Below are 26,585 nucleotides of genomic sequence, written 5' to 3' on the forward strand. Positions count from 1 at the left end.
TTTTTTTTGTTTTTTTTTTTTTTATTTATTTTTTTATTTTTTTCCAATTCAGTATTGTTTTTATTTTTCATCCAAGCTGCAGTATTTGTTAAATATTCCTTTCAATAATCCCTTCCTTCATATAACCTCAAATAAAGGGGGATTATTTTGAAAAGAATAAACGACATAATAAATGCATGAATAAATTAACAAATTAAAGATTGTCTGACAGTTAGACAATTCCTCCCATTGTCTGAGGCGACAGAACAGTAGCTAAACTGAAGAAAATAAAAAATAAATGATAATAACTCCTTTAAAAAAAAGAAGAAAACAAAGTTTTCCCTTTTATTGAGATTTCTGGTGTTGATGTTTTTATTTCAAATAAAAGTATATTTTGCATTGTAAAGTATTATTCCAATGAACTTCCTGAATGGTTAAGTGTTTGTACTGATGTTGTTGAAATAGATACCGTACATTAAAATATGTACTTGTGTCTCAGACCAAAGACTTTATTTATCAAAGACACAAAGACCTGGCAGGGCATAGCGACACTGCAGGGAATGAAGGAGCACAGCATTCCCTTAAGGAGCATCCCTATCCCATCCCTAGCATCCCTAGCACCGGCCCATATCTAAATGACTATATTTATCAGTTTACTTGTACCATGGCTTCTTCGGGGCCCTTTAAAACCTCATTCTGAAACTCTGCCGTAAGTACCCATGGGTCCTGCAATGTAAGCGCTGGTAGTATCCTAGTAAACATAAACAGATCTTGGTTTCAGACCCCTAGAATAAATTTATACTCACTGACATTTTAATGATTTGAGTAACATGGAGTGAAAGATAAAGCACCACCTCTTAGCACAAGTTTAACATGCTTTGATCTTATTCTCACCAGCAAGGCTGTAGGGAAAATGAAATAGCAAAGACCCTTTCTAGATGTTAGCTGATCTACAAATGTGAACTGTGTGCAAGATACAAGGAACCTGCTGTGAACTCATTTTGTATGACACATTTAATGATGGCAATTGAGTGCTTTGATACATGTAAAAACAAAGTGTGTGGTGTGTGAACAAGACTGGAACTTCATGCAGCCTGTAAAATGTAATACTGCCAAACTTAAATGATCGTTGCTTCAAGGAAACACAAGTACCATGATGGCTGATTCACTTGCCAGGAAGTTAGCGCAATGATTTTTCGCAGAGATCAGCAGTATGGATAACTGTGAATCCATTACCATTGATGGCGTGAGTGTTAACTTCTGGCAGAAGTATTGTGACATGGTGAAGTAAATGCACAGCCGAAAGGTTACAGTTGATTATTTATTACATGATAGTGAGGTCTGAGGAAGTGTCTCAAGATACACAATGTGATCAAATGTATGTGGACTCCCACACATATGTGACTGTTGATCTTACATCAAGAGCCTCCACTCCTCTGGGAAGGCTCCCCCCCAAAAAATTGTAGAATGCAGAGTGCAGATATATGCTCTCACCCACTGTTGGATGGGGTTGAGGTCGGGGCTCTGTGTAGGCCAGTCAAGTTCATACACCTACAATTCAGAAAACTATTTCTTGGACTTTGGTTTGCGTCAGGGGATGTTTTCATGATGAATCAGGAAACGGTCTTCCCAAAACTTTTGCTTCAAAGTTGAAAGTGCAATGTTACAATGCCATTGTATGCTGTTGAATTAAGGTGTCCCTTAATTGGGAAAAAATAGGCCTGGCCCACACCAAGAACAACAGCCCAATTATGTGGACATTGATCATGTACTGTACAAGAAAGCAAAGGACTCATTTCCTAACTGAGGAGGTTGGCTTGCAGTAACTTCATTTGGACAACAGAGGTCCTGTTGAGCTCTTGGAGCCTTCCTCCATTTTTTTTAAAGGCAGTCAACTGCAAGAACACGATAACAGCTCTTGTGATTGGCTATCAACAGTCAACAGTCAAGTTTATGTGGAAGTGATTGTTAGACCCAACTGAAAACAATATTAATATATATAATATGTACACACTATGTAAAACCAATTCTATTTTTCTATTACCTCATGTGTTTTGGATACAATATTTTGAGTAAATCCTCATTATGTTTCCATGTGTTTTACATGAATCATGTATTTACACAACCTCATGTTTTATCTCTATCTTCTCCGAAACATACCTGTTCTTTATTCTCCGTCTCTATAGTTAAAACGTACTGCATCTTAAATGTACTGTAGGGGGCAGCAGTAGTACATTGTGGCTGCATGTAAACTGTAGAAATGTCAAGAAGAAGAACTGGGATCATGACCGTTACCAAAGAGTCTTGAAGGAAAGATTTGAGCGGCTGAGACTCGATGTAACAGCATTTAATACAGAGTTTGAATCTGAAATAACACACGCGTTAACAACGTATAGGATAAGAAAATAAATACTATGATCCGTCATAACTCAAAAATAACAACAAAAAAACGTCAAGTCACGGTCAACACTGTCATTGATATCATCAGCGACGCCATCTTTCTTCCAATGCCGTTGTGCTACTTAGTTTTCTAGGGGTGATCACTCTCACACATTCAAAGAGTCTTTACAATTACCCATGACTCCCCTGAAACGTATGACCTGTCTCCTGTGTGTGGCCTTGGCTCGTAACGCGTCTGTCAGTGCGTGCTGGCTGTAGGACTTAATTAACGGTAACTAGCTAGTGTTTGTGTCCGACAGATCGGCTAGTTAACTGGGAGCCGTTACAGCGGAGTCGAGCCACAATGCTGAAATGTAGAACTGTATGGAAAAAGCTTGCACCACTAGCTAGATCCTCCTCAACTGTGTGCCGGCAGAATGTGAGACGACCAGGTAAGTTAAGTAACTTACGTAAGACAGAGTAACTCTGCGTCTTCTTGCTAGCTTGCCTCAATTGAAACACGCATTGCTTGTAGCATAATATCGCACAATGAGGACAGTTTGTTAAACTGCGCGGGGTGTCTTTTAATGGCCCAGTATAGGTATCATGACCTTCGAATGGCTGTTTCAAAGCTAACGTTAACTGCGCAAACTAGGAACTGGCAACATGCAGAGAAGTCAATGACGTTTCGATAACTAACGTTAGGTCAGCTCGGACCGTAAGGCACGACATTGGTTGTAGCTCTCGTCTGAGCATTGACGGAAAGCAACGTTAGTGAATGAGAAATAAACGGGTGTCACTGACACATGTTTTTGATACAGTGCTGTTTTTAATGGTGTTACGCCATAGTCTCTATCCCGTCGGACTTGCTTACATAGGCCGGAATAGATTTGGGATCACGGGGATTTTTCAGTCTCCTGTGACCCTGAGATTGAAAGTACAGTATGTGCAACTGTGTCCCTCTGCATAGTGTACTTTTGATTGGTGTACTTAAGGAAGCGGTGGGGAGTTATTACAGTAATGTAGTTCACGACAGAGGTTGATCATAATGTGGATTCAAGTCTCAAAACTCAACTCGCATTGTGTGCGCGCCCTTTCTTTCATTTACCCAATTTACAAGCAGACATGGCAGCAAAATGTGCCACACTTCATTTTGGGGAATGTCAAGCTTATGCTGACTTGTAGAGATGTAATATTATCTTTGACATCAGCATAATATGCTTGCATTTAAGATCTTGGAGTAAGACGTGTTTTCATTGTCAGCAGGCATGTTCAGCAGCATTTACACAAACAATTCATGCTTTTAGAAAGTGTAACTGGTTCTTCTTTAACAATCCCTGCCAGGAATGTAGCAGTCACCTTCATACACATGTTATAGTTACCATAGAAAGGAAATGTAGCGTCACGCTTGTTACATGTGGCCTCATTGTTGTTGGCGTCTAGCCATATAGCAAAGTGAGATGTTATGAACAATGAATATATCATTTGATCAAGTGGCATTGTCAGTCAGATAGCTGCAACTAAGCCTGATCAACATAAACAAAATGCATCTCCAGCCTAAGAATAAGAAATGTTAGCAAAAAACTACAAGTCTCAGTTCAGTGTATTAATCATGTGTGTGTGTATCGTAATGCATGGCGTGTAGATGTACTGCAGCTGCGACTGACCTGTCTTTGGATTACTTTTGTGACCAACATCAAGGGTGTTCGACTGAAATTAGTGCAATTTTGACCAATCCAAATGTTTGTTATTTGTCTTTGTGTTCAGGGTTAAACAGTGGCAGGATACCAACATGTGTACCTGCAGCTCACATGTCCACAGGGCCTGCAGGGGGAGGCAGAGAAAACCAGCTGTACGTTCTTCTGGTTGCAGCAACCTGCGTCGGCGGTGGAGTTTATGTGAGTCAGTCCGTCATAACAACACAGCACGTGTATTGAAAATCAGAAGTAATTAGTTGCAGGTGGTTCACACTTTTCTGTTTTCACAGGCGTACCTAACTGTCAAGGGAGACAGCCAAAGATATCAGGACCGTATCGATGAAATTTCATCCCGACCAAGTAAACAAGCCGCAGAACAACCAGCCGCACTCATCCAGTTAGAGCCTCCCGGTGAGCAGGTTACAAGTCTAAAGAGATTTCTATCAGAGCCACGGCATTTTTAGTTTCGATCAATTAAGAGTTTCACTGATGTGGTTTTGTATTTTGTTTTGTTTTAGCTGTGGAAGCCATTGAAACAGCGGGTGAGTGATTCCCTTCTCCTTTTGAGTAGATATTTATAGATCAAACTCCAACTCTGTTAATAAGTTAATAGGTAGGAACACTTAACCGGGATATATTCACCACAGTGAGCAAGGAGCTATGCATATGCTACAAACATCAGCTACAACATAAGAGAATGTTAGGATAAGAATATGAAAATGTTCTTGCGTGAGGTCAAATGCCTGTAAGTGACACTCTGTTGACTGAAAGGTTTTTGTTTTTAAATCATAGTTAACGGTTATTCTGTTGTGCACGGTTAAACTGTATTTAAATGAGTGGTATATTGCTTTAAATCCTGTTCTCTTTCTGATTGATGAACCAGCCGTCCCTGAGCCAGAACCTCAAGCAGCACCAGCATCTTCACCAGAAGAGCCGAGCCCCCCGGCCCCCGATGCTGAAGTACTGGCCCCCGTTGAAACAACTGAACCCCCCCCAGGTTGTCTACATACTTTTCTATACATGCATGCATAACATGTGCCTCCTGTATAAACCGTGTGCTTGAACCAAAAAGTGAGAGGAAAAAAATAACTTCAAAGCGTATTTGATCTGGAATTATGTGTACTGTCCCACTTTGTACACACACACTATACTTGAAAGAGAAGTGAGGTGTCAGAAATGGTGACGCCAAGTGGTAAACTCAGGTTAGTGCAAAAAAAGCAGGCTGCAAAACACACCTGTGTCGAATCAGACAAAGGTTTTTGTTTACATTTCAGATTATGTATGTGCTCTTTAAGTTCTGTCAAATATTTTGGCTGAATTTTAAGAAGTGCACACTTTTTTTGCCACAGTAATTTTTGTCATTTCCCCACCACGAAGGAATTTGTTTTTGGGGGGGGGGGGGGGGGAACATCAAAAATGACAAAATTCACAGGCAATGGCAATAACATATGCAATTCTCAATGATTTATTTTGGTCTCAAACAGCACATACATGTGGTTTGAACAAAATCTAGAATATGAACAAAAACCTGTCTTTTCTTGCCTCATTACACTCTTTGCTCACAGTTGTCCCACATATGTAATATGTTAAAGATGCACTTTCATGGTGATGGCATGTTTTACACACGAGGCCCTCTGGAATCAGAACTTGTATTGTTTATCTCCAGAAGCTTTTTACTGCATAAACTGTGACTTTCTCCTCTTGTTGCATGCGTTCGTTTTTCCTTCACCGTCTGGTATTTGGTGATGCGCGTGTCGCGCTCCGTGTGTTCTGTATACGTTCCATTTATTTTGCGTCCTCTAACCTACATTAACCTTTTCCAGTTTCAGTACAACTGTGGACACTCGCACACTCACTTCCACCCTGAATTCCAAATGTTCCTGTTGTAGCTCCACAGTCGTTGGAGTCGTCACTGTTTCCTCCAAATATCTTGGCTCCTGGTGTGCTTTGTCATATTTGTGACCTAGCATGGTTTTTGACATTTTCTGAGTTTGTCAAACTTTGTGAAACTTTGTCCTGTCATAGCACTCAAGATGTTTATTTTCCACTAATATGATATTATTGTTCATAACTGGAAGCTGCCCTTTTGAAGTGAATTTGATTTCTTAACTTCAAACTAAGATACACAAAGTCTTCACAGCTGTTTCATAGGAAGTCTTCAAACTGAACGGTCCCTGGTGAATATCAGTGTGATAACACAAGCGCGAGTAAAAATGAGTTTACAACACTACGCTCAGCTGGTGTACAGTATGTATGTCTCTGCAGATGTTACGCATCATTTGGGCAGCTTCCACGTGTTCTTGTGTTTAGTTTGCATGCTCCGCAGAATGTTCCTAAAGTGAAGCCGAGGAAATGCATGGATCCTGATTATCCTCCCCTTAGATAATCTCTTCAAGAGTTCTAACTAAACCCGTAGTTTGGATTCCCTCAACAGCAGCTGAGCCGGTGGTAGAAGCTTCCCCAGAGGAGGCAGCAGAACCACCTGCTGCAGCTGTGGTTGAGGAGGGTAAGGTTTGAGAAGAAAGGATACTCTGATCTAATTCATTCACTCATTCAATTGTAGTGCACTTCCAAGGTTAACTTGTAACTTTTACCACTATACTACCAGAACCACCAGCCCCCTCTGAGCCGTCCCCAGCTGAGCTCACAGAGCCGGCCCCTGCACCTGTTGCGGAGAGTGGTAAGCACTCAGTCCGTGCATGGCGATGTACATTTACCACATCCGAGGGTTTAATGTGTCATAACTGGTCTAACTCCGGTTCTAACAGAACCTGCAGCAGCAGCAGAAAGCCCCTCAGCAGAGCCAACCGAGCCTCAGCCGGAGGTTGTGGCAGAGAGTGGTAAGACCAGAGTCCAGCCTCGGCTGGAGAGGAGAGGCGGGCCCACACCGATACTTTTTCCCATTTTGTTAATTTCAAACACCGTTTCTCCTTTTTTTTTCTATTAATAATTTTTAATTTTTTTCCTCATTACAGCTTTCCCGCCTTTTTATGTCTTTATCACATTGTTTGGGTTCGGGTAATGATAATGGTTAATCTCACTCGCATGAAAGATGTCATTTCTTTTTCCATTTCCTCCTTTCAGGTGTGTTTGTGTAAGTCATGGGTGCTGATGAGCATCCAAGATCATGCACTGACTTTGTCTCTTTCTCCTGCTTTTTGCCTTTCTCTCTCTTTCTCTGTCTCTGTCTCTCTTTTACTCTCACTCTCTGTCTCTCTTTCTCTGTCTCTCTTTCTCTGTCTCTGTCTCTCTTTTACTCTCACTCTCTGTCTCTCTCTCTCTGTCTCTCTTTCTCTGTCTCTGTCTCTCTTTTACTCTCACTCTCTGTCTCTCTTTCTCTGTCTCTCTTTTACTCTCACACTCTCTGGCTTGCTGTCGCTCTCTCATACAAACTCCAGGAGACTCCTCACCTGCCTCTCTCAAGCTCCCCTCACACACACCCTACCTCCTTATCGGTGGAGGCACCGCCTCTTTCGCTGCGGCCCGGTCCATTCGAGCCAGAGACCCTGGTGCCAAGGTCAGCATTCAGTGCATCATCCATCTTGCTGCACCTTGACTTTCTCTGTTACATTCGTGTGTCGTCCTCACGTACTGCATCTGCCTTTCTTTGACTTGTTGCTACCAGGTGTTGATTGTGACTGATGAGCTAGTCCCTCCATACATGAGGCCGCCTCTTTCTAAGGAACTGTGGTTCTCTGACGATCCCAGTGTGACGGAAACACTGCGCTTCAAACAGTGGAATGGAAAGGAAAGGAGGTGTGTTTAGCTTCATGTACTGTGCTTCTGGTTTATTCAACTCTTTCTGTCTCTCGGTGCCTTTCTTACAATGTGTCTCAACAGTTGTCTCTCTGCTAGGATAAGTGGTCATTACATTGAGTTAGACAGTTGTCCTGTGACATCTCTTTATTTGCTTCATTACAAAATGATAGGTTCTGTTGCTGTTTTTCATTTTGTAAGAAAAATGTTGAAAGATTTGTAATACTTTTGTGTTTATTCGTCAGTATCTACTTCCAGCCGCCATCATTCTACATTAATGCAGAAGAATTGGATGGTGCAGAAAACGGTGGAGTGGCAGTTCTCTCCGGCAGAAAGGTTGGTTTAGACGCCACAATGTGCTGATGTCCTGATTATGCACTGTAAACAATAGTAGTATTCATATACCAGAAGTGAGGAATTTCATTGGCTGATGTAAATATACTTTTTGACTGTATTGAGATGTTTGACAACAGTACATTATTTAATCCGTTTTAGGTGGTTCACATGGATGTGAGGGGTAACAAAATAACGCTTGACGATGACACTGAGATTTCCTACGACAAGTGTTTGATTGCTACAGGTAAGCCTCCTTGAGATGCGTGTGTTGCCGTGTGTGGTTTAAACTCGGTGGAAGCTGATTTGAACGGTTTGCTTTCAGGTGGTGCGCCAAGAAATCTACAGGTCATTGAAAGAGCCGGAGAGGAGGTGATGAAGAAGACCACGTTGTTCCGCAAGGTCAGTGTTTAGCCACAAGGGGGCGATGGCCTTCTTTATGTTTTGGAATTTCTGGCTGTTAGTACAAAGCCCTGGAAGAGTAAAGGTGTGACATCATGGAGATATTTAGATGACAATATTTTTGACTCTGGAAAAAGTTGTTTGGTTAAGTTATACAAGCTTTCTGAATGTTCATCCCACCTCTCTGGAATAGGTCAGAATTGCAAAGCTTTGTCTCAAAAATGCAAAGTTTACCTTTTATGCTAAAATCATAAAAACAACACGTTACTTTGCAGTAACTCCAATGGTATTAAATGTGTGCAATGTTTACTTTTGTTGGTTCACTGTCCTTATGATTCATTCATCACAATCCCTTCATTGTTGCACAGACAAGTCACCACACTCATGTGGCCATTTCAATGTGTGACGTATCACTACCTTAACAAAAAGAGTCAATTTGATTTAAATGTTGTTTCCCTCCACAGGTCGAGGACTTCAAATCCTTAGATAAGGTCTCCAGAAACGTCAAGTCCATCACAATCATTGGGGGCGGCTTCCTGGGCAGCGAGCTGGCCTGTGCCCTCGGCAGGAGATGTAAGACTACTGGACCAGATGAGAGAATGAAGAATAGATGATACTACTTTAACAGAATAATGCTCAGCCTCTTTCTCCTTTTCTTTTTCAGCAACTGAGTGTGACCTGGAGGTGATACAGATGTTCCCTGAGAAGGGCAACATGGGGAAAGTGTTGCCCGAGTATCTGAGCAACTGGACGACAGAAAAAGTCAAGAGAGGTTAATGAGCTCTAACACGTCTGAACTTTCATATCTAGCTGAACATCCCTCGAAGGAGTTTTTTTTTTTTTTATCTCATTTCTTCGTTTATTACATATTCTTAATTTTGTCTTCCAGAGGGTGTGAAAGTTATCTCTGAAGCGCTGGTGAAATCTGTGGTGTGCAAGGATGACAAATTAGAAATCCAACTGAAGGATGGCCGATTGGTAGGTCCACGTTTCTTTTCTCAAGTGCGATTCAGGAAATGACTCGTTAGTGATTGATTTATCTTGTGCCTCGTAGGTGAAAACGGACCACATTGTTGCAGCCGTTGGCCTGGAGCCCAATGTCGACCTTGCCAAGTCAGCAGGTCTGGAGGTGGACTCTGACTTCGGTGGCTTTCGAGTCAATGCAGAGCTGCAAGCCAGATCCAATATTTGGGTGGTAGGTTCATGTTCATGAGGTAGTGGATATGTTCCAACAACAGTCAACGGGTTCATGCCGTGCTGAAACAGGCTTTGGAAATGAAAGTGCATATGTTCTTAATTTAGGGAAATTTGTCACTAGTTGTGGCAGAACTTTCATTGAGTCGACGGTTCTTGGTGATGTGACTCACCCTTGTTATTCCAATAGGACAAACTTATATTCATGTAAACATGGCAACCAACTTTTAATGAGTTGATTAAAAAAGTATTACAATGTTGACTGGTCGAGGTGAGCCGCATACGAGCTTTCATAAATGTATGTTTATGAAAGCTTGTTCTTTCAGTCATATCTTTTATTCTAATGCCCCCTTGAGGTAAACCCGGGTCCTGGTCCAGAAGCAATGCACCTGTAGACTTGTAATATGGCGTAGTGTAGTTAGACATGTTAATCCATCCTCGATCCCTTCTGTGTGGATCCAGGCAGGAGATGCTGCGTGCTTCTATGACATCCGACTGGGCCGCAGACGAGTGGAGCACCACGATCACGCCGTCGTGAGCGGAAGGCTAGCGGGAGAGAACATGACGGGAGCCAACAAACCCTACTGGCATCAGTCCATGTTCTGGTGGGTACTTGGGGGTACTTCCTGTTTCCTGCTTGTGATGCTAATTCAAGGTTTTCATGCGTCACAAATTCAAACCGTTTGGCAAATGAGAGCCGCAAGCTATTGAGCCAGCTTAAAGTGGAAATGAAGGGAACATGTTTGTGAAAGCGACGGACAGTCTGAATTGTTGATCGCACAGGTCCACATTCATCGACTACATTTAAATAAGTGGGCACTGGGGCAGCATGTACAATCCTGCAAAATGACTCAGATTGAATCCTTTTAGAATCCAGAGGTGCATGCATGATTGCGTTGTAGTCTTGAATGCCATTAAGTTCTAAAATATTTGAACTGCCTTTAGAGGACATTAGGGCAGGAGTTTCCAGCAGAGGGCTGCGTTCTTCAAGTCCGTCATACGTTTAATAACTCTTTCAAAAACATCACTCGACCAGATATTCAGGGCCTTGCCAAAAAACTTCAACCAGCGTGTGGCATGCGGCCCGCATTACACAGATGAATGCGGTGTCTGCTTGTTTTTAACAGCTGGTGAAATACGGCCCACTGCTGTCAACATGGCTTCATTGCAAACAAACAAACACAGGAGACAAACTATTGTGACTCAGATGATATGTTGCTATATCATAATTCGGCAGCACTGGTCACTTAGTTCGTTTTGAGGTCGTCCATTTGTTTTATATTTAAGGGGTAGCTTCTGTATTTTTCAACAGTATTTCCAGTATTGAGCGAAAATGCTGCAGCCGATCACTGGCTGCAATATAATCCTATTGGGCAATTGCGCACCGTCAATTTAGGTCCACTAACAGTCTTTGTTTTTGCCACCGATTGTCTCAGATTGTTCTAATAGGTGTCAACATTATCGAAAGGCAGTGGCGGGCTGTGCATTTTATACCTGGGCCTACTGTGCTGTCCTACTGAGCTACGGTTATTTGTTTCTATTGGTGTAACAATACACATATTCGTATTAAACCGTTTGGTACGAGGCTTACGAACCGAACAATACGTTTGAATAATACTAGTGCATTTGGAAAATGCAGAAGCTTAAATTGTGGGAAATATAATGTTTTCGGTGGACTGCGCTCACGTAACAGACAACGGGATGTGTGACCTTTTGAACCCGGAACAATAACAAAATATTGCTGGGGCCGGCTTTCGCCGTTCGCCGGCCGGCTTTGCTATGATGTCCTCAGGATAGCATAGCATAGAGAAATAGGGGCTGAATCTTTATTATTGTTAAATTATAAAATAGCTATAACTTTGAGATTCTGTTTAGGCCAGCAGAGAAGGCTTAGCTGGCCCTGACGGCCCACCATATTATGGGTGGCCAGTTATGGCCGCATCATGCTCAAGGACCCGTTATTGGCGGTTTTATGCTGATATTGACCGCTTGCTGACTCGTCACTAACTACCCTTAACCAGCCACAGGACGGTAGGGGCCGCAAGTGAAAACACAGCTGAGTGCATCTCTGTGGTCAGAAACTGTATGGGAAAACAACAGAAGTACACACACAGCAGACTGATTTTCAGTGTCATGGCTGAATACTTTGCTGATTTTGACATAATGTTGATGCGACGCGAGATTTCAGAACAAGACTTGTCCGAGTGTGACACGCAGTACCAAACAAACCGTGTTAAGCTAATACTGCATATATACACATACATCAAACATATTTCAAATGGTAAAAGTCACGATTAATTTACTTTTACTTTAATAGTTTCAAGTGCTGCTAGCAGCTGCTACTGTCTTACTAAAAGCCTTCAACAGTAACACTGAAAAAGGTCCAACACGTTTCCAAAAGAATCCTGATTTGTATGTTTCTAAGTGATGCCACACAAGGTGTACAAGCTCTCTGGGCAGGACTACCACAGCATGTCGTTTGTTAAGGTCATTCCACTGTGACATCACTTCAGCTTGACACTCATCGGAGGGGGTGGGGGTCACTGGCGTTCACAACTAGCAAGTGCCCTCTCGGCCTTGTTTGTTTTGTGTGTATTTGTGTGTGAGGTGCACACACACACACGATGTTATGCAGAAGTTGCTGCACTTCACATTGGAGGATAAACTTCAGCAAACTACTTTCAACAGAATTTTGAATTCAGATAAATAAATAATAAAAAGTAAATAAACTAAATCGTCATCAGACGATAGGCGATGGGTTTTCGAGATTGTGTTTTGGCCGATGCATTCCACCTCTTTTGCTCTCAACATGGACTGTTTAACTGCATGGCACCAAAGCCTGTGATTGGTCAATACTACTCGGACCACAAACTGAATCCAGACCACTTCAGATACCAAAATCTTGTCCCGTTGCCTACAGATCCTGTAATCCTATGCAGATATCTGTTTTATAGAGATCAATATCGGCTTAAATCCATTAACAATTTCATTAGGATGTGGGGGAAAAAGCCATTGGTTTGAAATAAAGTATGTTTTAGAAGTTATTCTTTAATTCCATTTTGCACTAGAAGCTCTTGTAAATCAGTGGAAATAGAAATCAGTGAAGAAAGAAAGCTTCTTGCTCTGAGAGCCTTGAATGTAATTATTCCCTCAACATGCTTTCTAATCTCTAATCTCATGGTGTCTCACAGGAGTGACCTGGGACCTGATGTCGGCTACGAGGCTATTGGGATCGTTGACAGCAGCCTACCAACAGTAGGAGTGTTTGCCAAAGCCACAGCCAAGGATACACCCAGAGCTGCTACTGAGAAGTCAGGTACTAATGACATTCTTTTATCCTACAAAGCAAAAAATAAACGGCGAATTTGAGGACCGAGGCTCAGATTTAGTCTTCCGTGTTCCATTTATTGCAGGAACTGGGATCCGGTCAGAGAGTGAAACCGAGGACACGGCTACCAGCGCAGTGGCCTCTTCGACGTCTGCTCCCGCCATGGTGCAGCAGAAAGACGAGTACGGAAAAGGAGTCATCTTCTACCTGAGAGACAAAGTGGTGGTGGGCATCATCCTGTGGAACGTGTTCAACAGGATGCCCATCGCGAGGAAGGTACGTGACTCCGTAGGGAAAAAGAGTTTGTTTCAAAGTAAGGATGTAAAATATAGATTTGGTTATTGTAAATGTTTTTTTGTAGATTATCAAGGATGGAGAGGAACACGCAGATCTGAATGAAGTGGCCAAACTGTTCAACATCCATGACGATTAAGGTGGCGGCGGCCGGCACTTATTATGAGAGCGGAGCTTCATGTGAGGACTGAACTCTGGCAGCCTTTGTGTTTAAGACGCAACTGATCATACACACAAAACAGGAGGATTCATGTAAATGATGTCTGAGATATTTTTCAAATTTGGAGTTTGTATCTGCTGCACCTGTTTCGTTTGTTTCTTTTTTTTGTTGTCCATCTAGGAAAACTTGTCTCGCTTGTCTCATCCACCGTTTTGCTCGTGTTTTTGAAAATCACAGTCCAGATGTGATCATCCTTCTGCTTGTCCACACCAGGCTGAAAAACGTGCTGAGCGTGGATTATTGTTTTCCTCTGTGATCAGAGCAGCTTGTCGTGAGAGAAGCTGCAATAAAGGCTATTTTTAAAAGTGGGAGTGATCCAATTATTATCATTTTTGCTCCCAGATATTATCACTGATGACGACATGTATCCTGACCTCCATTCTGAGCTGTGATGGTTGTTAAAGTCTTGTGTGGTTGAGCTCATCTGTCCCGAAGCGTTCCAGTCACTGTGCACTGCTTCGCTCATACATGCGATCTACAGTCGTTGGACCTTTTTTTTTTTTTTTTTTTTTTTTTTTCTTTTTTTTTTTTAAATGAGGTATGTTACAGGTCTAACCTCAGCTAAAAGCACTGGGCACAGGCAGGCTTGTATAAAGGGCATCTGACAAGTACACTTTACAGTGTGTACAAGTACGATCAAATTAAGCAGAGTCAATGTGCACTCCAACAAGAACAACATTAAGATGAAGCTTGGCCTACTTAATCCTGTCCGGAGGTAAAAATGTTCAAGCATGCAGAAGCAATGGGTTTTTTTTCCTTCTGCTGTGGGCTTCTTGTTATTAGGATTGCGTTCATGTTCTGTATTCTCACACATTTCTTATCCTACTTGACACTGTGGGCTCCGGAGCGATGTGTGGCACGGCCTTTTTTTTTTCGAGTGAGGCAGAACACGTGCAGCCATAACGTCCCATCGCTTTCTTTGACATCAATTTTGCATGGGTAAATGGCTGAACTGCCTCCCCGCTCTGTGTGGAGGAATAAACATGAGCTTCCACATTTATATTTGAATTTGCTTGGCGATTTTGAAGATGAAGTAATTCGACCAGAAACGTTGGACGGCTCTGCTAAAGATAAATAACCTCTGGGATGTGTATACTGACACTGACACAAACATGTTACACTTGAATAAATGGGAGATTCGTTTCCTTCTTGAATGCAACAGTCTTGTGTTTCACCCGTCTGCTTCTATCCTTTGTCTTCAATCTGCAGTCTTGTAGGATTGCTCACCATTTTAGGCAATTCGGTTTAGATTTAAATGATCAGATCTCTCTTAAAGATGGGAAACACATTTACTCTATTGGACATCATATACTGGTAGTAATGGCTTTCTTTCTTTCTTTTTTTTTTTGCAACAAAACGGCCAACGTGGAAGCTATCGCTGTCACTTAAATTTCTGTGAATGTTCTAATTTTAGGGTCAAAAACATCTTTACCGGCAGTGAAAGAGTGGTTGAAATTCTTAATGGATTTGAAAACATGATGCCTTATTTAAGAATGTATTTTTTTGTCTTAACATATTTATTTGAATATGTCTATTTTCAGCAGAAAGTAAATACCACTGCTAATCTGATGCCATGAGGAAGAGCAGTGTGGGCCACTCTGCTTTGGAAACGGTCGTGTCTCTTTAAATTCTTGCAGTAATTCTTTGAACATGCATATGGCCATAAAAAAGAGATGAAGCTTGAAGTCGTCCACACAGGCATTTTGAATAATACAGCAGCAGCTTCCTGTATTTTACACTTACAGAGAGGGAGGGAGGCTCCGCTGAGTCCACAAGACAGAGCCTGGCTGGAGGAGCAACAACAAGTTTCCTGCATCTCTGCTTTTCTTTTCTTTTCCACTTCTTCCTCCCTCCATTGGTATATTACATGTTGTTTTTCTACTAACTAAGAATGCTATTCCACATCGCGTGTATGCTGTGGACGTCATCTGTCATGTTTCTTCAAGGCAGGTAAGAGACTATTTCAAGTTTGTACTATTTCTTGGAGAAATCTGTAATTTGCTGTTTGGCCATTGTAATGTCTTGTAAATGCATGTTTGTTTGAAAATGTCAATTTCTTTTATTAATTTAAAAAGATTTGAAATGTATAATGTAAGACATTAGATGATCTCTGTGGTTCTTTGACCAAAGGGCACATCAGCGTGACTGTTCTCTTGGAATTGGATGCATTAAATATGTTTCATCTATAATTAAATTAAACCAATTAAGTGAAAGTGTGCATTAATATGAGATGCAGGATTGATTCAACAAAAGAAAAGAAGCTTGTGTTTGATTTAAGGTAACAAGATGTGTGCCAAAGTAATTTCCTGTATAATTTGAACTGTGTCTTTGTATAAAAATGTTAAATACTAAATGGTTAAATACATCTAATCTGAATCCTGTTATGTATACTCTGTATATGTCGCCTTTTAAATGGCAAAATGTGTTGCCAACCAGTAAAACACCTTTCCAGCTAAAACGATATTTATTGTAAACCTTTAGTACAAATTACATAAACGCTTTCCTGAAGAGGAATTGGAGGTTTTAAATATTGCATGAAGAGAATATCAGTGCATCCAGTGTAGACTGTCCTGTCACCTGGCAGGTCTGTGCTCTGTAAGGAGACGAAGCTCCCCAGCAGGGCAGCTAACCCCCCCTCTCCATCTGACTTTCTGGACAAGCTGATGGGACGCACATCTGGCTATGACGCTCGCATCAGACCAAACTTCAAAGGTAAACACACACTGTGGTGTGCAGTGGGAGGATCTCCTCGGTCAGGACAGGTGTGGGGAAAGTGCGATTTGCATACCAATTTGGGCATTGAAGTAGCACAAATCATTCACAGATGGGTCAGAAGTAAGAGGTCCTGCAGGCTATGATGTTTTCACACAGGAAGCCTTTTTGTAACGCGTTGTTACCGTTTTTTATGCCGACCCACAGCCGTAGGTTATGATGTTTATACACGGACTTCTCTTTCATATTTGTCAGAAATGTGCACTTACCCCACAGGCCCATTTCAGCCCATTTCAGTCCAATCTTGATCTGAGTGAAGCCAGCAGACACTCTCCTACATACTCCTCCCTCAGTCTCTGTGGTCGCATTCCATATATATTTCATTCTTGCTCAACATCTTTGTCAGTGCATGCTAGGTAAATCACGTGTGATTATCTTTAAATACACTAATGTAACTAAAGGAGAATCAATAAATTATTGCCTCTAAGGAAACCCTGAAATATTTAAAGTTCCGGTGGTCGACAGAAGGACAATACTGGAAATGACAACTCAATCACATGCTGGTTATCTTTATTAATACGTCTGTTCATCAGGACAGAGCGTGGCACGTTACGAAGAGGGCAAGCAGATGTCATTTTGTTTCTGCTCTTTACTGGCTTCAATACGTCATGTGATCCCCTCAGATCACATAGAATCCACTGTGACTATGATGTGTGTTCTGCCAGGTCCTCCTGTCAATGTCACCTGCAACATCTTCATCAACAGCTTCGGATCCATCACTGAAACAACTATGGTAAGAATGTGAACATCTGCATTTAACATCTGGTTGTTGGATGTCAAACTTTGACTGTCTAAATACAGTGTGAAGAATATAACACATCTTTTGACTGTTTGTCTGCACTGTGACTTTAAGGTGTCGCTGCATCATATGCAAACAATTCAGCAACAAATGTGGCTACAAGTCGCATTTCAGGTCCTCAGGCTAATATACATTACAATTATCTGAAAGATATCAAATTTAGTCTTATGATATGGACATTAGTAAAGTAAAAGCTTCACACTTTCACAGGTTTTCTACAATCAGGTTTTAGATGAAGTCGACCTGTTCTTTCACGTAACCGCTTACACCTTCTGACTATGGTGGTGGCAAGGGAAAGTTAGGTTTAAACCGGTACCCTGCAAGGACTTTGTCAGAAAATACTGTAAAAACGATGCCTCAAAAAGTATTCAGGTGTCTGTAGTAGACAGTTTCATAGTTATATTATCGTCCAATATCATTTTCATGTTATTGTTATTTTGTGACAGGTTGTTGTATTTATTGTGTGCAACTGATTCCTGTCACAGAAGTTGAGTATCATGTCTCACCAGTGGTTGAAGAAGTACTCACATCTTTTACTTTGCTATTCTTTCACTAAAAAAGTAGAAATACAGATTACGACTTCATAAAAAAATAGCAATACAGCAGTGTAAACATACTCTGTTACGACTATATCTTGCATTCAATATTTTACTTCAGTGAAAGTACATAAGTATTAGCATCACAACATACTTAAAGTAACAAAAGTAAAAGTAGCAATTAGAACGGCCCATTTCGTTTCTATATGATTAGATTATAATTGATGCATCCATGCATAAACATCACTTATGGTGCAGCAGGAAAGATATGGCTGATTTAAACTACCTTATATACTGCTGGCTGGGTAGCTCTATCCACAATCATGTATCATCATGTATTTGTTGATTACATTTTGTAATAATACAATCAACAATAATATGAATCTGGAAAGTAACTAATAACTAAAGCTGTCAAATGAATGTAGTGGTAGTAAAAAGAAAGTAAAAAGTAAGCACATTTATCGGACGCATCGGACCCTTTGGTGGTCAATGATTGGAAGTGTTTTTGGCGCTTCTCTCTCTGTTTGGAAGCACTACTCATGATGCCCAAACATACTGTTGTTAGATTATGACTAATTGATGACTGCAAACACCATTTTGTAAGTTCATTACTTAAGATCAGCTATGATTTTCTCATCTCTCTGTCTCGGTTAAATAAGGGGAATCCTTTATTTATGCAGCCCATGGTAAGTATTTAGAGTTGGACATGTTTTTTTTTTGAAAATACCTCTAGGGAGAGAGCCATCACATTTTAAGTGATGAAATTGTAAGTGGAGTTTTCTGTCATTCAGGTTATGAGCACTCAAGTCTCTTTGTCAGTGTTTATTTATTTATTTATTTTTGGTCACACAGAGTTCGTGCGCTCGCACGCTGCTCCTCGCCTGCTGGGACACGCTGCGGGTTCATGCGTCTCTTGCGATGTCATTTATTGCTGTTTAGGTGATCTTGGCCATCTCAAGGTTTCTCGAAAGGACACCTTGTCCATTCGCTTGTGGTTTGTTCATTTGCAGTGCGTTGAGCTCTCTCAGGACCACCGTACTTCTAACATCTCATTATGATATCTACCATGGCACAATTGCCACTTGTGGCTATATATTTTGTTTATAACTATTCTAACTTTCAATTACGACTTAACTCCAAACTTTAGGACTACCGGCTCAATGTATTTCTGCGACAGCAGTGGAGTGACCCTCGACTGGCATATAAAGAGTACCCGGATGACTCTCTGGACCTGGACCCCTCTATGTTGGACTCCATTTGGAAACCTGACCTGTTCTTTGCAAATGAAAAGGGAGCAAGCTTTCACGAGGTTACAACAGACAACAAACTGCTTCGTATATTCCAGAATGGAAATGTCCTCTACAGCATCAGGTGATCTGTTTTTTTTTTTTTAAGTGCTAATTTTGCTAAATAATGCACCAAGATGTACCTCTATCAGACATTACAAATCCAGTTCCATGGTTTGTCACGTTGCTAACTGAAGATGAACTTCTAGCTCTATGAGTTGTAGTCTTAACCTCTGAGTATACGGTCCTGCAACATGTTTGTTTCACTCCAGTTCAGTTCAGTTGTCACTGTATTGTCCAACACCCACTGAAAATAATAACTGCAGGCTAAGACAGAATCAGGTCAGCAGTGTGGCACTAAAGCAGGGGGGAATTGTAGCGTAATGGTTTTCATTACAATATAAGCAAGATGAAGCAATGTAAAGCCGTATTAGCAAATATGTTAAGCATGAACTAAATGATCGGTTGCTTCTCTGGTCACGGAACCTTAAAAGTAACCCCCTAAAACTAAGGGGATCACACTGGAAGTGCCAAGAGTTACAGCTAGCAACCAACACAACTATTTTTAAAAAACAGGGTCCTAAAGTTAGAAACAACAACAACAAAAAGATGTATGCCCTCATTCACTTACGCACAGATAGCTAGCCACTATATCTAGTGGATGACACTGAATCAAGATCATTTGCATCCGCAGTATCTCTCATTTGTGTGAGATTCTTAACTTTGTCCTTGCTGGAATAAAGAGAAGAGGGGTCCTTAAAAATGAGCAGCGAAAGACATTATGTTTCAACAAAAATAAAAGCAGTGTCTGCAACAGAAACTCAGAGAATAGAGTGATGCAGGGATGACGTATTTTTGCAGGACAATCTGGAAGTTAGCATCACACTGGTTACAAAAAGCCAATTGGATTGTTGTCAGATAGGTAGAGCTGCTCGATGGGGTTCAGTGACACATAAGCAGGAGACGGTGCTGTAGGTTTCTCCACTCATGAGTTGGTGTGTGAGGGTATGACTTTATCATTAAACACCCCATTCCTTTATGGTGTTGCTGTCTCTGTGTTCCAGGCTGACGCTTACCCTTTCCTGTCCCATGGATCTGAAAAACTTCCCCATGGACAGCCAGACGTGTACAATGCAGCTCGAAAGCTGTGAGTTAATCTTTGAAGGCAGGCTTGAAAACGCTACAAACGGATGTTGTTCTCATCGCGTACAGTACACCTTCTCTCTGTCTTTCTTCTAGTTGGCTACACCATGAATGATCTCATTTTTGAATGGCTGGATGTGGGAGCAGTGCAGGTGGCCGATGATCTGACGCTCCCTCAGTTTGTGCTGAAAGAGGAGAAAGGCCTCGGCTACTGCACCAAGCACTACAACACAGGTACACGACGACCTGCCAAGGAACATCCTTGATAGATACTGTCAATAAACTTCTAATAAGACTGTCAGTTTGCACCCGTATCTCCTCCTGTGGTTAGGTAAATTCACCTGCATTGAGGTCAAATTCTACCTGGAGCGTCAAATGGGCTACTACCTGATCCAGATGTACATACCGAGCCTGCTCACCGTCATCCTGTCCTGGGTGTCGTTCTGGATCAACATGGACGCGGCTCCGGCCAGAGTGGGACTGGGGATCACCACGGTGCTCACCATGACGACACAGAGCTCTGGCTCCAGGGCCTCCCTGCCAAAGGTAAGTCACGGTTTGTGACACTTTACAGTAAGACATACAAGTCAGTCACTCTTACCGGCCACAACAGTGAGTTTGAGTTCCAAGACGGGTGTGCTCTGAGAAAATGCGCCTCTTTGTGCCCCTGGCCCAATCTGGCATTGCGGCTGGTGTGATCCCATCACTAGATGGTCTGTATAGTATACTTTTTGTCATACTATGCTGTTCTGCCGTGACTTTTTTATGATGTTATTTACAACATACTGTAACAAGGGTAGGCAACCTTATGCACCTAGTGAGGTAGCTCAACCAATGTCTCACTAGTGGTGTGAAATGAAACGACCTCTTTCACAGCCGTTGACATTTGTGCGGCCTGTTGTTTTTTTTATGGCTTTTTTTCGACATACTATACTATGACTTTTTTCTACTTTTTTCGACATACTATACTATGACTTTTTTCTACTTTTTTCGACATACTATACTATGACTTTTTTCTACTTTTTTCGACATACTATACTTTGACTTTGTTATGACTTTTCAACATACTATACTATGACTTATGTAAGAAATACTATACTGTAGATTTTACGGACACTTTTAGGACACACTGTACTATGATTCTTTTCTAGCTTACTCTACAATTACTTTTTCTCACATTTTCACGACATACAGTACAGTACTATGATTTATTATGACATTTATACTATACTATGAATTTTTTACGACATTTTTCCAACGCACTATACTATGACATTTGTTATGACTTTTATGACGTATTATTTTATGACATTTCTACAACATTTTTGACAGACTGTAATATTACTTTTTTTTTTCCATGGCTTACTGCACTTCGACTCATGACTCCTTACGAAATACTTAAATACTTCTTTTGATGGCATACTATACATTGGCTTTTTAGTGACATTTTAACCACATTCCATACTATGACATTTTTTATGGCATACTATAATATATTTTTTGTATTACTTATTCATGACATACTATATTATTACCTTTTTAGGGAGTGCTATACCATGAATATTTAATGACCTTTTAACAGCTATGACTATTTTTCTGACATTTGACACTAAAACATGGACGTACTATACTATGACTTTTTCATGACTGTTTACGGCATACGTTTTGGGACATACTATGATATTTGTTTACTTTTTACAGCATACTGTACTATCACTTTATTACATTATAAAAACATAATATACCATGACTTTTTTTCCATTTTTACTGACATTTCATACTAGGCCTTCCTTTTTTGACATACCTTGTATATACAGTGTGGTTTTGTTCAATGTAGTTGTTAAATAAAGTAAAACTTAATGTAATATGTTGCTGTTGACGCAGAGTTTTTAATTCCATGTCTTTCATGTCACTGCCTAACATGGCATGAACACTAATGTTGACCGAGTGGTTTCACTGATTTCATTCTCACTGTGTCACAGGTGTCCTACGTGAAAGCCATAGACATCTGGATGGCCGTGTGTCTTCTTTTCGTGTTTGCTGCACTGCTGGAGTATGCAGCCGTTAATTTTGTTTCACGGCAGCACAAGGAGTTCTTCAGACTGAGGAAGAAGCTCAAAGAGCAACACCGGCAGAGAACCGTGAGTGCAACCAACCCACTCAGCCCCTCGGGCGACTGTCACCTGCTATTCCCTAGATCCCAATGCACGAGCACCGCAACTCAGCTGTGTGTGTGTGTTGCACTCCAGCCGGGAAATGCAGAACAGCACTGACCTGTAACAAATTCAAGCCATCATCTTGTTCTATTGTTCTCAACATCTTGCTGCCTCACATGTGGAGAGAAAAACAAGGGAGGAAAAAGTCGGCCAAACTAGCTTTGCATATAAAGTGTTTCTTAAATGAAGCGTTGTGACAGCAGCTACAGGATTTATTAATACCTTGTAACATTTATAACACAATACAAAAAACATCTGCTTGAATCCTTATATATGTATTTATTTATTAGTTTGGGATCATGCAGTGCCACTGAAATTTGTCTCATTTCAAATTCATTTCAGACTTGTATTCATTTGATGATGATTGCTTGCTGATGAAGATCTGAAACACACATGCATCACGCAGGAGTTTTGTCAGGGTTGTGATGCAGTCTGTTTGATGATTACATTTATGTGTTGCGTTTTCTCCATCAGCAGGGAAGCGGTGACAGCAAGGTGAAAGGAAAAAACATGTCGGGAAACAATGCTCCTCATGGCAACACAGCCCAGCAGTGCACTGCCTGTGCCAGGGTATGTACTGTCGCCTTGTTCTGTTTAACACTGGCGTCAGTAAAGCTGTGTGGTTCTCTTTTGAGAGCAGATTGTTATGCTGTGCTGTATTTTTCCTTCCAGGAGGAGGAGCTGGCACAGCAGGGTTTACTCTTCCAGAGTTTTGGACTTGGAATGTCAGCAGGAGGTGTACCGGAAATGGATGCACCGGTCTTTGCCGATTTACCTCCTGGCTTAGGTTTCTATGATATCCGCAAGCGCTTTGTGGATCGGGCAAAAAGGATTGATACCATCGCCCGAGCTCTTTTCCCCATGAGTTTCCTCATGTTTAATGTTCTCTACTGGCTTACCTACAAAGTTCTACGACATGAAGACCTTCTAGCCACGCTGTGACAATACAACGAGGACTGTACAGACACTGGATACCTATTAATTCTGCTCTCTTCATTAAAACATTTAAAAGGCTGAGAGTCCTCAGCTGTGCCATGCAAGATGCGTTGTGACTGCATGTCCAGTGCCATTGGGAGATTCCATGACATCGAAGAGTCCATCAGTTTCTTTTCATTTTTGAATACTTCCAAAGAAATGCACTTTTTCTCAGAACTGATGCTTTATGCATTCCACCTCAGTGTACAATATGTGTGCAGTCAGCTTCTTAAGTATATCAGCTCACTTTTTTTTTATTGTAGCTTTATTGTTGCAGATCCTAACCAGGCCTACATTTTTACTTTTTAATATTCATTTTACTGGTGCCATGGTCAACAGTGTCCAGAGCCACAGGTTTCATAGATGGCATAAGTCACCTCAATCAGGGATTACACCTTGCAACAGCAGCAACTCCGCCGTGTTATTCACTGATTCTTTACCGGCAAAAACATATTTATTTTCTCTGGAGGCCGCAGAAATCTCAGCTTGAATGCAATAATTTTTTAAAACATAACTATTTTATCCAACACATTTTAACAGTTCACATTTCAAACCCTCCAACAGGAAGCCTGTCTGTAATAAGGACTGGAAAAAGCTGTTTCCTAAATTTAAATGTGATATTTGAAGAAGTGAAAAGATTACATTAGATGTGACTATTATTATTATTATTAGATATGTGATATGATGGCATTGCACACACATAGCCAAATGTAGTACATCTTTTTTTTATCATTCATCAACCAAATCTATCTCAATTTCAAGTCTTCAGTTTCAAACCTGCATTTGACCAGATATTTATATTGTAACGGGTACAATAGAACAATTATCAAAACATATTGTTTAACTTGTACCAAGTTCTCCCGAGGCCGGCACAATGGGTGTGTAATTGATGTTTAACAAGGTCCAACTAAGTTACACACACAGAATACATTTTCTCTGTATTTCTTTTGTTTTGTTTCTAGAAACAAATTTATCCCCAAAATTGTTTGTCGGGTCAATATAAAATAAAGAAATACTTCAATTTGAAATACTGACTGCATCATAGTGTGAGCTTTGTTATTTATGACCGTTTTTAAATTATCATTGTATCCCTATATATAATATGAGAAAACATGTTTTCCTCTGTAACAGCATGCCCGGATCTAAATCAAAGGATTACACTTAATGATCAGCTGTGATATTCAAATTTTCAAACTATGACATTTTCTAAAGGCCAGAGACCAGCAATTAAGTAGCTCTCACTCCATTTTTCTTCCACCTAATACTTTCCTCTATTAAGATTATTTTCAATCCTCACTCCATTTTATGAGGTAAAAGTGCAAAATGAGCTCAGTACTTCACACTGTGCGGGTTTTTAACATATTGCAACTTAAGTATTTATTTGTACGCATGTCTAGACTGGGACCATCTCTAGAAACAGTCTCATTTTAAATATAAATCATGTTATAAAATGAAGCTGTCATATTCATATTTTATTTGCTGGCCCATGCATATATACAGTAGGAGCTGCAGTGCATACATCAGCACTTCTGTGTCTGTGTGAAACATAAATTGATAAATGGTGAGGAAATTATTACAGTATCCTTAATATTGGACCGTTAAAGTATTTGCAGACATCAAGGCTAAGTTAAAAAAAATAGTTTGATGACAATGAAATGATTTTTTACTAAAGATTGTGAACTTTATATAGTTGTTGAAGGGGATATAGTACATATATAATTACAAAGAATGTGTTTCACATAACATCACATTTTGTCTTGAAAAATTCTAAATACATCTTTATCTTACTAATTTATTCTGTTACATTAAGCTCATCTTTACCAGTCTCAACTATGAATCTTATACAGCACCTGCTAAATGAATTACCTGTATGTAGCTTTCAATATTTTTATATTTTATTGTAAATTTCAATAAGTTTCTATTTTTAAATCACGTCTTGTATTTTGCACTGTGTTGATTGTTTAATGTTATGCACCATCCACCGTCTCAAATTCATTGTATGTGCAACATACTTTGGCAATAAAACGGTTCTGATGTTGATTCTGATTCACTGCTTCTCATCTGAGACTTTGTATCTGTAGCCACTAGAGGCTGCTGTTTGCTCTTTTATGTCTATGTGAGCAACATTGCCCTCTGGCATAGGCCACATATTATACAGTATAGCATGTCGAAAAAGTCAAAACACAGAATGTCGAAAAAACGTGATAAAAAGTCTTCGTATACTATGTCCAAAACGATTTAAAACATATGAAAAAAAAAAAAGTAATTAAAAGACCAAGTATAGTATGTTGAAGAAGTCATAAAAAAAATATGACTTCAGTTTTATTGCCATTGAGATACAGAAAGTCTGACTCTATAATATTCAAAAAAAAATCGTAAAAATGTACCTTTTATGGCAATCCATCTCAAAGATGTTCAGACGTTTCACTCAAAACCACAAATGTCAACCTCATGTCACTATAGCGGAAAGGTCAGGGAATCATCAATGTCATTAGGATTAATGGGAACCATGAATTTCTGTACAAAATGTTTTGAATGTTGAGATATTTCACAAAATGAGTGAAAACTCTGACATGCTGGTGGTGGTAGAGGAGAAGTCAGAGAAACACCAAAGTTATCCAGATTCATCCCGAGGGCACCATGGATAATAGCTGTTGAGACATTTCAGTCTGGACCAAAGTGGTACACCATGACCAAAACTAATTTCACAAGGAATGCAGTTTCACATCGATCAAGTACTGAAGTAAGTGGGGGTTAAATATGGCTTATTTCTCAGAACACATGCAAAATTGTTTTGAATCATGTAGGAAAGGTTTTTCAATGAAATTGTGAGAGGAAAAAAAATCTCAGATTCCATCTTTGCATCCCCTCTACTTCCCCAAGAGCTCAGAACAGATTCAAATTCGTATCAAGCATATTAATTGGACATTTAAGGAGAGCATGCCTGAATACCAACAGATTCAACAACAGAGTGAATCAAAGGCGAAGACTCATTGTTGAATAATTTATCAAAACATTTTATTTTCTTGAACAACCATACAATATGTCACGAAAAAAAAAATAAAAAAATTAAAAAAAAAAAAAAAATCACAGAGGGGTTTAAGACAGGTCTGGCTCAGGTTTTCTTCTATGTCAGTTTTTTTTTTTTTTTTGTTTTTTTAACAATAAGTGCAGCATAAATCAAACAAGTCAAGAGGAAAAAGAGCATCCTTCAAATAATACTAATAATGGGGACACGACACAAAAAAACAGAACCTCAACATCATTAAAAGTCAC

General features: G+C 40.3%; 2 protein-coding genes across 4 annotated transcripts; both read left to right on the forward strand.

Moving 5' to 3' along the window:
* The first annotated feature begins 2,331 nt into the window (after nt 1-2,331).
* On the forward strand, nt 2,332-14,741 carry aifm1 (apoptosis inducing factor mitochondrion associated 1). 3 transcript variants are annotated; one of them, XM_031857283.1, is made up of 21 exons: nt 2,332-2,810; nt 4,126-4,256; nt 4,346-4,466; nt 4,574-4,597; nt 4,939-5,052; nt 6,490-6,561; nt 6,664-6,735; nt 6,824-6,895; nt 7,454-7,572; nt 7,681-7,811; nt 8,057-8,147; nt 8,307-8,391; nt 8,470-8,546; nt 9,011-9,119; nt 9,211-9,318; nt 9,436-9,524; nt 9,601-9,741; nt 10,203-10,345; nt 12,932-13,056; nt 13,154-13,344; nt 13,430-14,741. In XM_031857283.1, exons 1-21 carry the CDS (start codon nt 2,723-2,725, stop codon nt 13,499-13,501), a joined length of 2,175 nt encoding a protein of 724 aa, XP_031713143.1. In that variant the 5' UTR covers nt 2,332-2,722; the 3' UTR covers nt 13,502-14,741. The 3 variants fall into 3 exon arrangements, with proteins under 3 accessions (XP_031713143.1, XP_031713144.1, XP_031713145.1); XM_031857284.1 differs by lacking the exon at nt 6,824-6,895 and having other exon boundaries at nt 2,333-2,810; XM_031857285.1 differs by lacking the exons at nt 6,490-6,561; nt 6,664-6,735; nt 6,824-6,895 and having other exon boundaries at nt 2,336-2,810.
* Nucleotides 14,742-16,457: 1,716 nt separating this feature from the next.
* LOC116388943 (glycine receptor subunit alpha-4-like) lies at nt 16,458-24,665 on the forward strand. The gene is made up of 8 exons (XM_031857286.1): nt 16,458-17,087; nt 18,837-19,060; nt 20,040-20,122; nt 20,215-20,352; nt 20,450-20,664; nt 22,101-22,259; nt 22,809-22,904; nt 23,007-24,665. The coding sequence occupies exons 1-8, from the start codon at nt 16,923-16,925 to the stop codon at nt 23,274-23,276; spliced, it is 1,350 nt and encodes a 449-aa protein (XP_031713146.1). The 5' UTR covers nt 16,458-16,922; the 3' UTR covers nt 23,277-24,665.
* Nucleotides 24,666-26,585: the final 1,920 nt, after the last annotated feature.

Source organism: Anarrhichthys ocellatus, unplaced genomic scaffold (genome assembly GCF_004355925.1).
Source record: "Anarrhichthys ocellatus isolate YVR2014 unplaced genomic scaffold, GSC_Weel_1.0 scaffold18, whole genome shotgun sequence".
In the NCBI taxonomy this organism is placed as follows: domain Eukaryota; kingdom Metazoa; phylum Chordata; class Actinopteri; order Perciformes; family Anarhichadidae; genus Anarrhichthys; species Anarrhichthys ocellatus.